This window comes from Tetrao urogallus (assembly GCF_951394365.1).
Source record: "Tetrao urogallus genome assembly, chromosome: Z".
NCBI lineage: Eukaryota > Metazoa > Chordata > Aves > Galliformes > Phasianidae > Tetrao > Tetrao urogallus.
The window spans coordinates 41110514-41123364 of NC_136816.1; the positions used below are offsets into that span (position 1 = coordinate 41110514).

Sequence of the window (12851 nt, forward strand, 5' to 3'; positions counted from 1 at the left end):
CCTTAACCTGTTCCTTTAAGGGCCGCGGGGCGGGGTGGGGCGGGCGGCTCGCGGCCGCGCCGCCGCGTGCCATTGGCTGTCCGCACCGCACGGGTGCCCGCCCCCTCCGCGCACTGTTATGTCTGTGTCTCGGTGTCAGCCGAGCGGGGGGTGCGCATGCGTGGCGGGCGCTCATCCAGCCGGCGGGGCAGGGGCCAGCGCTGAGAGGGGGGCCGGCGCCGCCGTCGCGGCCGGCCGGGGGTCGGTGCGCTGCGAGGCGCGCAGGAGACGGAGGCAGCTGCCGCCACAGAGCAGCACCGGGCCGGCAGAGGATGCCCGCCGCACTCCCGCCGCTGCCGCCCTACGCGGCCGCCTCCGCGCCTTCATCTCCATGAATTAGCGCCGCGGGGTGGGGGCGGGGGCCGTGGTGAGCGCCCAGCGGAGCCGGCGCCCCAGGCATGGCCAGCGCGGTGAGTGCCCGGCCCGTTCCTCCTCGGTTCTGCTCTTTCTACCCCGTTCCGGGCTCCCGGCTGCTGCTCGCGGCGCGCGGCATCTCCGGGCGCGGGGAGCAGGACTGTACCGCGACCGCGAAGCGGCTCCCGGCGCTGCCCTGGGTGGTGCCCGCGGCGCGGGCTCGGCTCTCGGGGTGCGCGTCCTTGGCCGCCCGCCCGGAGCTGACCGCCCGCCGCCTCTCCCCGCAGTGCGCCGTTCAGGTGAAGCTGGAGCTGGGGCACCGAGCCCAGGTCAGGAAGAAACCCACTGTGGAGGGCTTCACCCACGACTGGATGGTGTTCGTCCGCGGGCCCGAGCACAGCAACATCCAACACTTCGTGGAGAAGGTCGTCTTCCACCTGCATGAGAGCTTCCCAAGGCCCAAGAGAGGTGAGGCTGTCCTGGGGAACGGGCGGCCGCCGAGCGCAGAACAAAAGCGGCGGCGCCGCGGGCCGCTCGTCGCCCTGCGCGGACTCGAGGGATCCAGCCGCCTCCCCCGAGCTGCCGCAGCCGCCCGCGGGTCCGCGCCCCGGGCACCTGCGGCCGCGCGGGACGAGCGCCTCCGGGACCCGGCCCGCGCGTTGCTCCCGCAGGCGGGGACGCTCCGGACCCTCCTGCGCCGGGGCGGGTCGGGTTCGTGGCTGCGCCGCTCCGGCCCTTCGCCCTTCCCGCGCCGCCGGTCCGACCCCGCCGCGTCCGGCGTTGATGAGAACTTGCGGAGCGGTGAGCGTGTGCGGCGCCCGGGCCCGTGCGGGAGGTTGCGGCGGCCTTTTGTCTTCAGATCCGATCCGGTCCTGTCCTGAGCGCTGTGGCCGTTAGCGGAGGTAACGGTGTGAACAAAAGAAGGTGCTTTGTTTGTGAGAAGGTTTATGCACTCGTGTAGGCGCGAGGGTTTGCAGTTGTCTTTCGTCGGATCGGTAGTCATTATTGTCACATAGAGCTGCCGCTCCGTAGAATGACATCGAAAGGAGTCTGTTCTGTCCGGAGTACCTGGGGGAAATCGGGTGTTCGGGAAGTGGAGGACGGGACGTTTCTCTGTATTGAAATGGGGAAGATTTTTGAGGCAAGGTTAAAACACATATTCTCATTTAACATTTCTCGGTTCAAACTGGGACTTTCATATTTTTTGCACCCGTTTTGTTTTTTTTCGATTCCTCGAGGATGTTTGGTTCGCTTTAACCAAATGAACTGTAAGAAATGCAACACTTTGATGTTGATATTCTCTTCTAGAATATATGCTAAAAATATTTCTATTTTTGTCATTGTAAAGCAGAGTACATTTTTTTTCAGCCTACGTGAAAGCAGAAAGGTATTGTACAAATAGTTTTTAACGGCATATATGCAGTACTGCTACACGTGTGGTGAAATAAATTGCCCAGATTGCACAGTGAAGTCTTCCTTTCCTTCCTGTTTCCCGCTGTTTCTTGTGTAGAAAAGCGTGGCTTTAGATTGATCTGAATAGCTTGGAAGAAAAACTGAGAATGGGTTTGAGTAGCCTGATAGGCAAACTAGCATTGTTTGTGCACAGTGGATGGGGTGGTGTGTTAGAAGCAGTGATAGAATGTAGGTTTAATACTTTGAAGTTCTGTGACTGCCTAGCTGAGGCTTATGACACTCTCTGCTTTTATTACCTATTCTGTGTTTTCTTTTTTATTTTTGTCTGGCCTCAGGAGACATGACTTTGCAATCCAGGTTAGGAGTGATGTGGATCTTGGTAATAGGAATGTATTTGAGGACTTCTGCAAGTGAAAGATGGCATGGTTTGCTTCTGTGAATGCTTTGTGCCTCCAGCTGCTGAATTTAGTTATGCAGTCATTTAAGCTATTGTTTTAAAGTGTTTGGAGTTTTATTTATGTGCATCTTTTTCATGATGTGGCAACTGCTGGGAAAGATGCCAGCTTATATAGCTCGGGAGGGGACTTGTCATATTGTGATTGCACATGACTCAGATCACAGGATATGCTGTCTTTGGTGGGAGCAGTTGCAGTAAGACCATATGGTGAGCACTCTGCTTGCTCCTAGGCTTTGCCTAGCCTCCTGAAGCTGCAGGAGTGTGTGTGCTAGGGCAAGCACTAGAAATCTCAGGTTCTTGAAATCACAGTGGAAATGAGGAGTGCGGTGCTGCTGTGTTTGAGTCATCTAGTATGCTTGTGTTTAATAGGCTGGTGCTGATATGTGCCCTGTAAATGGAAATGTTCTGTGTGTGTTTTTTTTTTTTTTTTTTTTTAACTTCCAAATACAATTAAGATTTGGTCGATAATATTCTAGGTTTTCTTGCTTTGTAAGTCAGGGCTGCTAGTTGGATTCAACCTCAGGTGGCCTTCAACACTGTAGCTGAAATGTTGCATGCTCACCAGGAGTAATGCGTTTGCTACTAGTGCTAGTCAAGCTACTTCCTCTCCATCACTCTCTTGGAAGTTGTTACACACTTTAATCCTTCTCTATAAGCTAGCCTACCAGTAGAAGATGCATGGTAAGTTCTCAAACTAATCCTGAACCATGCTCTGAATGATGAGTGTCAGAATACTGATGAGTTGTAAAACTGAACTTCTTGGTGAGTAATCTTTGTATCTCTGGATTATTGCTGTGAATGGCCACTCTAACATGTGTGCTTGCTAGAAAAAGTTCTAATTCATTAAATCTATTTGTTAAAACCTCGGATCAATTCAAGAATAATAAATGAATAGGCAATCATAGGTTTTATTAGCTCATAATGTGTTTCTGCTGCCAGCTCAGTTCTTATTATTGGCAGTCATTCCAAACATCAAGGGAGGAGAGGAATTATTTTCTGAAGCAGCTTTTCAGTGCACTTGCTTTGCGTGTTCATGAGAATAGCTGTTTGAATGTCTGTTTGGCTTCAGCGTTGTTTTTGTTTCTCTCTTCTCCCTGAACCAGGATTTTGGATATACTGGAGGATGATGGTCAGTTTGCAAACAAAGCTGTGCTCGTGTGTTTGCTCTACTAGTAGCTGCTGCATGCAAGTTGGGTCCAGTATACTGAAATTGCATCATTTTTAAGGTGGGAGCACAGCTAGGAATGGCATTTGGCCTCTGGAGCACAGATAAGGCAGTGTGTGTGCAGGCAGGATAGGATAGTGATGGTGACTGGCAGGGAACAATGTGTGTATAAACTGGAGTGACCTAGAAGGAGTTTCATTCATCTTTTATTGTGTCTCACCTTAAAAACTTGAGCTTGGAAGTGGTTTCTTTGTTTTCGGTTGTTTGCCTTATGGTGACCAAGTGCTTCAGTTTGTCTTCGCACAAAGGAGCACATAGCCATTCTCCCTGTTTTCCTGGTTCCCTGTGCTCTGACCCAAGGCTAAAGCATGTCTGTGGAGCAAAATGCGCCACTGGATTATAGGTAGTTTTGGTCCAGCAAGTAAGCTGTTCAGAAGAGAGAAGCTGGTGCTCTTCTCTGATAATATCTCTCATTTCCTCAGTGGCTAAGAAATTTAGAAATACTTCATTACTTTTCTTATCTGAGTGTTGGTGCTCCACAACAGCAATTTCACTTGCTATTTATCTTGCAGCATTTCAGTAAGGGAAAGCTTCTCTTTATACCCTTCAGTGTTTTTTTGGGGTTTTTTTTTTGTTTTTTTTTTGTTTTTTTTGTTTTTTTTTAAGTACATGTCAAAAACTACATTAGAACTGATATGGTCTCAGAGGCTAAGTTCCTATTAAGTAGTGATAAGTCTTGACAAACAAAATCTACCTGAAAAAGAGGTGAACTAATACTTTTGAGCTAAGAACAGTGTGAAAATGCAGGTTTGGGCACTGGAAGATTGTAGCTTAGAAAGTGGAATGTGTTGCTTTTCTTTGTGGTCCTGGGAGCAGCAATTGTTACTACATCATGTCATACCACAAAACCATCTTGAGTGATGGAAGTGGAATTGCTTATTATTCTGCCATAACATTCTTTAGAAAATCTGCGTTTATATTATTGACTTGTTGTTGTTGTTGTTTTGTGTTTTCTGATAGACATTTTAGTAGGAGTGTGCCTAAATAACCTAAGAACTTAAGTTAATTGTAGTTCTTCAATTTTCTTTTTTCCCTGGAAATTTTTTTTTTCCTCCCATGTCTGCCTAGCCCACCACATGTGATTAGATGGGAATTTCTTTTTCTGTCAGTCTTACAGGTTCACTTTTGACACAGTGCTAGGTTTGATAATGCAATGTCATGGCAGGCCTTGCTGTTTTAACTTCAAGAGCGTTGTTGGCTGAGGACTAGCTTATCAGTGGATTTCAGCTGCAGCTAGAGAGAACTTCTGATGTCTAGTGGACATGTTTGTTCAACAGGAAACTCTTGAGATTTAATGTAGCTACTGCTTTAATAAGAGGCTGAAGAGCTTTATGGGTATATTGGTGTTTTCAAGTGCAGTTTGTAATTCAGTCCAGCGTAAGTTACAAGAGCATTTCACAGTGTTCTTTCTCAAAGTGAATGAGAAGCAGCTGAATTTACTGATGCTCTCAAGTTTCATCATTACATGAGTGCCATCGCTGAGTACTGGCAGGACTGACGGTAAGATGCTACTTGTCTAGGAAAACCTTGTCCTAAGAAGTAATTTTATTTCTCTGGTAAGTCTCTAAACATGTCGATGCTTTAGTTGGAAGTATACAGTGTAATAGACTTGATTCCTAGATTGAGCAGTATACAGATGTTTTCTAAGTAAACAGATCTGGTGATCCATTTTCTTCTTTAAAACCACATCTATTTTATCAGAAGTGATGTGCTGTGTGGGGTGACTTGCATTGAGTTTAGTTCAACTGAAGTTTAAATGGAAGACTGAAGTGTGATGATCTGTCCTTACAGACAGGAATCGGTGACTGTGCAGTCTGTAGTGCATCATTGTAACTGTACATGTGAGTAACAAGACTTGCAATATTTCAAGCATCACTAAGTTATGCTTTTTAACTTTAATTTGCACACCTGTTATTTGTGGTTGAATTAAGTGTTCTGTAGCTTTTATTTTCACTTTTCTGGATAGAATGTCAAGTTTGTGCTAGATTTTTTTTATTCCTATAGAGCATGTCTTTGCAGGGGTGCTGACCTGTATCTGTTCTGATTGATTTCATGAGCCTAGGTTACTAGTGAAGGCCTATGGAATTTGTCTTGTGTCAATTTTAAATAGCATTTCATGGCTAATACAGTGTTTTTAGTTTAGGAAGTTGTGGCTAGGTCTCTTCTAAAGGTAGAATGTTGATACTCTGTAACTAAGACTCAAAGGTGTTAAAAGGAAGGAAGTGAATTGTAGTTTCAGGACAATCGTGAATCACAACACAGAACAATCCTAAGGATGTTCTGTGTAAGGTGAGATCTGCTGCATCTTCACAAGAGAAATGGGAAGATCTCAACGTTGTTAAATCAGTAGACTGTTAAAGTTATTAGCTTTTACTCCAGAAAATGAAAACAACTGGATTTGCTATTTGTTGTTGTTGGTCTGTCTACTGCTGTACAGTTTATATCCTTGGGAAAGTTAAAGTGGAGCAAGATTTTGTTTGTTTATTTTTAATATCCATCTATTTATTATTACAGGATAGATAAAATGAGCTTCAGATACAGTTGGGATTTTTTCCACCTAGTGCTTTGTAAGATGTTTAATTTGGTCAGTTACTCTTCATGGTACTGTTAAGGGTATAGGGAGTGTTCTTTTAAACAGTGTTGTACACTGTGATTAGGGATTTGAGGTTGTTTTGTCTTTGATTTAGGCTTTGGAATGAAGTGCTAGAGAGTCATTCTGTTCTTTGTTGTGTCGGGATCTGTGGAAAAGACTAAAAACTTTACATAGCTGATAATGTTCCAAACAGACAAGGAAAGTGCAGATTAATTTATAAAGGCTTAATCCAGTCTGTAGGCTGCGGCATTTTTGTTAAATTCTTATGCTGAGCATCGTTATGTTTAAAACAGCTAGGTTTAGTTTGTAAGGGATTGTTCTACTTCTTTACTTCCCAGCAGTGATTGATGAACGTGTGAGAACAAAGTAACAATCAAATTCTAGCACTTGTGTACATTTGCATGAAAATTATGTTCTACAGCAGGATGAGGAAACACTTGGCTTCTCATCGAAAATGTTATTTGTTTTTTTTGCTTGTTTGTTTTTCTCGTGGCTTTTCATTGTGGTTTCTTGTTCATGAAAGGGAGGAAGAACAGAGTGGTATTTGAAATATTTGTACTTTCTGTGTGGGAAATTCTAAGTGTCTTTTACTGCCTGCAGTTAAAAGATACAGCTAAAATATTAATACATAATACTAATGCTATTTATTACATGGTTCAAAAAACATAATGTTGCTGGTTAAAACTTCTTTTAAAAAAACAAACAAAAATAACAGCAACACCACCTTTGCTTATTTCTGGTGTGCCATCTTTTTAATTGTACCGTGTTGTTTTTTTTAAGCCACATTAGCAGATAAGTCTGCTGCTAGCAGGCTCAGTCAGTCATTGGTAAGTTTATTTCATCAGCCAGCTTGTGCTGCTGCCCCTGTGCGGAGCACTGGTGCAGAAGGGTCTGCTCAGGGGAGCCTTGGCCTGTGCCTTGCTGTTGTTGCTGGACCATGCTTGCTGTGGCAGTGTGGCCTGCTGCTGCTGCACCTCAGTGACTGAACAGAAGTATTATGAACACAGAATATCTCTTGAAACAAGGGCTTTTAGATAGCTGCTCGTGTTGGTAGACTTGTGAGGGAAATTGAGTATTACTTCTGTGTATGTTTAGTGGGAGGTGTTATTTTACCTTTCACTTGCTAACTTTAAAGGACAGATAATCCAGAAAAGAGTAAAGTTGAGATTCAGTTGAGACAGAACTACTTCCATAATGTGTGCTGGAGGCTTTGAATTTTGGAGCTTTCCATCGCGTGTGGGAAGTGGGGCAGATCTGAAAAATGTTTGTGGTAACTCAGAGGAGCCTTTCTGTTGAAAGAGGGCAAAGTCTTACTGGGGAATTTTGCTTAGTAAATGTTATCCTCTTGAATAGGTAAATCTTGGTATTCAGTACTGGACCAAAACTTAATGACAGTCTTTGCGCATAGTCTTACTTCAGGTGAGTGTTTTACTGAAGCACTCGATAAAATCCGTTTATAGCATGGCTGTTCCAGAGTGGTCACAGCACTGACATCATGCTTTACTGAAAAGGGAACAGCATACTCATAATTTTAAGCCATCACTGCAGTATTTTGGAGCGTGAACTTGGGGAAATAAGCAGGTAACAGTATGCACGGTTTTGTTGTTTTTAGCGAAATCCAGCATCTAGCTGTTTTCAGCCAACACCCAGCTGATGTCTTTTGTTATCAGAAGGCCACACAGGCATTCAAGGTACTACTGACGTTTAGGATATGTGCACAGTGTATGTTCACTTGCTGTAGTCTTGGTGCTCGGGATTGTTGTTTCGCTTGTTCTTGCCTCTGAGCTCACTCAGGGCTGACTGCATGGTGCTGGGAGAAACAAAAAAGGATTGGAATTCTGCTGCCAGCAGATAAATTTGTGCTGGATTCACACCTGGATTTTGAGGGAGAACTTTCACATGCTTGAAAACTAAACACTGACAGTATTGGTGCCAGTCATTGCCTTAGTTGAGAGGCTGACCAGAGGATGGGAGCAGAGTTGTGGTAGTATCAGTAATTATTCCTTCTCTTGTATCAAAGCAGCAGCATAAAAACTCAAACCAGATACGTTTCAGTCATCTCACAAATAAGTGATATCGAGAAATAAAGACATAATCTAACGATAGTAGTAATATCTGGAAGTAACAAGCATGTACAGCATTTGAAATTTTTTTTTTTGTAAAGCAAAACAAAGCTTTTACTTTTCATTTAAAAATCCAGTCTAGAAGGAAATCTATGTGCTACCTCAGTGGCAGAAAATCTCATGAATTATGTAGTACATGAAGATTATTTATATGTTTTGATGCTGCTTCTGTTACAGCTTTGCCTGCCTTAGCTGTAGTAATCTGTTCTCATCTGTGATACAATTCATATGCCGCTAGAATTCTAAATCCTTCTGACAGTCAACTACTAATTTGTTGCCTGGCTGTTATCATTGCTGTAGAATGTCTTTTTAAGGTTTGTGGTTTCTGTGAATTGCGCTTGAACCTAGCAAATGTGCCAGAACAAAAGTACAACTCCTGAAAATTTTTCCTCCTTTCTGTTGAGCCGGATATTATCCCATTCAGCAAAACATTGCTGTGATGTCTCCTCAGCAAAAAAGGATTTTACCTGTAACTTGCAGTCTGCTCGGTAGCTTGTTTGAGCTGGGCTAACAGAGGCAACAATAGGCTAGGTGTCTTTACTGACTGAAGAATAAAGATACTTTAGGGAGTTTGATTTCTCAGTCCAAGATTTTTTTCTTTTAAAGTTGGTCTTGCTGTGAGAACCAGTGCACTTCCTTGCTTAATAAAGAGGATAACTGGAACATCTAAATGAGTTCTGTGTCATGTGGGATTAGCCTTGTCTGTCTCTTATTTGTAAGTATGAGAAGGCAGCACTGTTACAGCCAACATTTCTATTTACTGAACTAGCATCCTTTCTTACCAGGTGACTGGCTTTTAGTATTCTTTACAGCAAATCTTCCCCATACTGCTCCAATAAATGCATGTCATCTTAATGTAGGAAACTACCTGTAGCTCACTGTAACAAATGCTGCAAGGTATTTGCATTTACTGTGAAGTGATTCTCTGCAAGTTCTCTGTGGGCCTTTGGCAGTCGTGTAAATACACTGAGACCAACCCTTGAATATAAATCGAATAAAATAGCCTGGCAACAGTATAGCTGATTAGTTTGCTTCTGCAAGCATTGCTGAGCTGTCGTAGCACCACTCTTCTACTGAGTGGGTGGAAGGAGAGTTGCCCTATCCATCATTAATGCAGTACTGCATTGGATCTCATTTGCCCTAGCAGGGAAGTAGGTTTTAATTCCGGACACCCCAGGAGGTCAGAAATAACTCCAGGGAAGCTGCAGTGACCTGCAGTCTTGATGCTTCTGCAGGGAGCTTTGTGTAATGATATTCTATGTGAATCTGATTACTGCAGTTTTGTTGCTCAGACAAGCAGTGACCAAACAATTTTAACGGGATGATGAATTTCAGAAACCCACCACAAATACCAACATCCAAACACTTCTGACAAATATTGACCACATTTTTGAGTTGATTCCGTAGCTGTCCAGCAGTTCAAGTTGTTACACCTACTGTGTTTAAATGCCTCTACTTTAAGAAACCTGAAAGTATTTGTGAGATGCTGCATTTATTCAAAGTCTGTTCTTAGAGTGGTAGTCATCAATTATTTTGGAATATATTTCAGGCTTTTTTGTTAAATGTTGAGCACGTTTTAGGGTATGGAATGGGAAATTTTAATTTTTACTTGCAAAATTATTTCTAAACAAGCTAAATGTCTCCATTGAAGGTATACAAGAGTAAAGATTTTAAATTTGACAGAAAGAAAGATTGTCAAATAAGCTGTGTGATGTTTTTGTTATCCTTTCCACTGCCTGGAAATGAAATAAAAATAGTCTGGTTTCCCTGGAGCAGAACTGCTTTAGGTTACTTAATTGAATTTTTGGTATTATAAAAGCAAGGTTAAACAATGGCTGCAGACAGCAAGTTCTGTAACAAAAAATTGCTTAGTTATACTCCTCTACTAATACTGGTTTTTATGGATATTTCTATATTAATGGCTGAGCTGCATGTTTTGTTGAAACTGGAGTACTAACAAAGTACTTGTTTGACTTGATTGATATTTTGATTATATAGTCCAAATTGTCTGTCAACTTCAGGTGAAATGTTTAAAAGCTTTTGGTTTCTCTTTTGTGTGTTTATGAATGGTTTGAATCTGGGAAGTTGTCACTTTGTATCTAGACTACTGAAAATTTTACATTTTGGTTTTAGTTTCTTTCTTAGTGTTCTGACTGAAGTCTAGTTAACAACAGCTTCTTGATCAAAGTCTTGATCACTGCTTTTTGTATGTCCTTCAAATTATGCATTCAATATGTAAATGTTAATGTTTAGGTATATAATTACCATATAGTCCATAAATGTGTTCATATGTATTGTAGTGTTAGAAGCTTAACAGCTTATTTTTTTTTCGCTTGAACCGTAAGTGTTTTGGAATTCAATGCAGTGATTAGATCAGCATGTTTGCCTTCAGGCATCAGTCGTGTAATCTAAACTCTGCCGCAAATTTCTGTCACATTACTTATTTGAAAATAATACTACTCAGTAAAACGAAAACTGGCATCTATGTCATTGTATGGAAAAACAGTGAAGCAAATAAAGACTGGCATACAGTAAGGCATTGAAGGTATGGCTTAGTTTACCTTCCTCTTCCAGCTTTCCAGACAGGGTTATCTTCTTTCAAATGTTTTGTTACACTTTCCATTAATCTTAAGTAACTGGTCTCTAAACTATTTCTCTAATAAAATATTTTCACAGAGGCAATGTGGTGTCTCACCAGCTTAACAGTGAATTAGTGATAAAATAAGTAAAAAACACACAAGCTTTTAATCACATAGCTGTGGTTCAAAGACAACTCTTTTTCCTGCCAAAGTTGAAAATAGCGGACTTCATAAAAAAAATTAGGCAAAACTCTGCATGATCATGAGAGGTTGTTTCTTCAGAAGTGCCTTGAAAGAATGAAGAGGAAAATCGGGAAAAGGCATGGATTACAGTTTATTCCTTTTGTTTTGTTTTCCATGGGGACTTTATGAAACAACTCTTTCCTGTGCTAGAGACAGTCAGGTTTTTGTTTGTTCTTAAAAGGAAGGATTAAAACCAAAATTATGTATTTTGTTAGGATGGTATTAACTCTATGTAGCACTCTATGTTTTGCCTATGAATTTACTCCGTGTTGAAGAAAAAATGGGACAGGAGTGCAGGAACATTCTGGCCTAGCAGTTTGTATGGTCTACACACATCAGGTGTGTAGTTTTTAGTTTAGTTTTTTAGTTTTTAGCATATCATTAGCTACATGTTACAGTGGACTATCAGTGTATTTCTAATTTATCACTGGTAATGTTGCTGGTTGGAAATAATATCTTCTACTGCACTGTTAGGTAGTTTCACTGTTTCCCTTTACTGTTTATGATTGTTCCCCATTCCGTTCGTTGTCTTTCATGCCAGAGAAGGTGAGAAGAATGCTTAAACTTAAAAATGGGCTTCCAAACTTGCAAATAAATATTAGAGAATCAAAAACACATCTGGTATGCTTTCCGTCAGCTTTCCCCAGTTATCCCTGTCTCTGCTTTCCGTGAAGCAGTGTTGACTTAAGCAGTTGCTGTATGTTACACATTCCCTGTAACAGTTAAGTCAGCTTAGTGTATTGATGTGAGGTAACAAACTTAGAATAGTTTTCTTATTTGGATTAAAGGAATAATGAACTCTGGCTAGTACTTATATACTCAAGCAGATGGATTACAGTTCAGGTCTTATTAAATTGTACTTTTATGAGGCAGAGAACTTTTCTTTTCAAACCCAACTGGTAGTTTCTAACTGATGGGGATGATGCAAGGCTCATGAAAATAATGTGGTGTATGGATTTCCTTACTGGGCCAGAAGAATATTTGAACAACTTTCCTTTCAAATATGATTATCCCAACGGTAAGATTTTTATGTGTTCCTGTTAGAATGTCCAGGAATTGATGTTTCATTTGCCCTCTGTCTTTTTGAAGTTAGTTTTTAGCATTTCTCCAAGTTGGCTTTGAAGTTCTGTAGTTAAGCTGGGATATCAAAGGGCTAAAGGAATTCAGCCATAATTGTTTTATGGCTTGCCAGAAATCAGACCTATTTGTATAGGTAGCACAGAAAATAGCTGTTATTTGACAATTTGGTGCCATTTATCTCTAACATTTAAAAAAAACAAAAACAAAAAAAAAAAAAAAAAAAAAAACAAAAAAAAAAAGCAGTTGAATGGGTATTTTGAAAACAGGAACTAAGTTGTAAATGAAAATTGCTTTTCTGTTTTCTCAAAGGAACAAGAAGGAAATAGTTCAGGAAACTTTTTATTGAAGTAAAGTTAATGAGGACCCTGTCTACTTTAAGAATGCATAATACTGTACTTGCTCTGTGAAACTGTTTGTTCTCGTAGTACAAAAGCATGTAATCAAACATGCAGAATTAAACGGACTTAATTGCTGAGTAGTGAGATGAGTAAATTCATGGAAACTTATGCTGTAGCTGGAGTAAGTTTTCTAGGTGACAAAGTCTGGAAACTAGAAAGAAGTCATATTATGTTAGAAGTATATGTATGATCCCCTTGTCTTCTGAAAATCTTGCACTAAATTCATGCCCAAGTGTGATTCAAGTCTCAGCAGCTAAGTGAAGACTGGAAAGTATAGTAGAATTCTTTCTCAGTTGCTTGGGGAAGACATCCTGGAAACATGTTGGCTATTATACTTGAGGGTAAAA

General features: G+C 41.6%; 1 protein-coding gene across 1 annotated transcript in view; it reads left to right on the forward strand.

The window, feature by feature from the left end:
- Positions 1-437: 437 nt before the first annotated feature.
- MLLT3 (MLLT3 super elongation complex subunit) overlaps positions 438-12851 on the forward strand; it is a gene marked incomplete at both ends in the record, with an annotated part of 103295 nt that continues 90881 nt past the window's right edge. Inside the window, one exon of the mRNA XM_079548264.1 lies at positions 438-861. Coding sequence (XP_079404390.1) covers positions 438-861 — 424 coding nt within the window. The remainder of the gene's footprint in view (positions 862-12851) is intronic.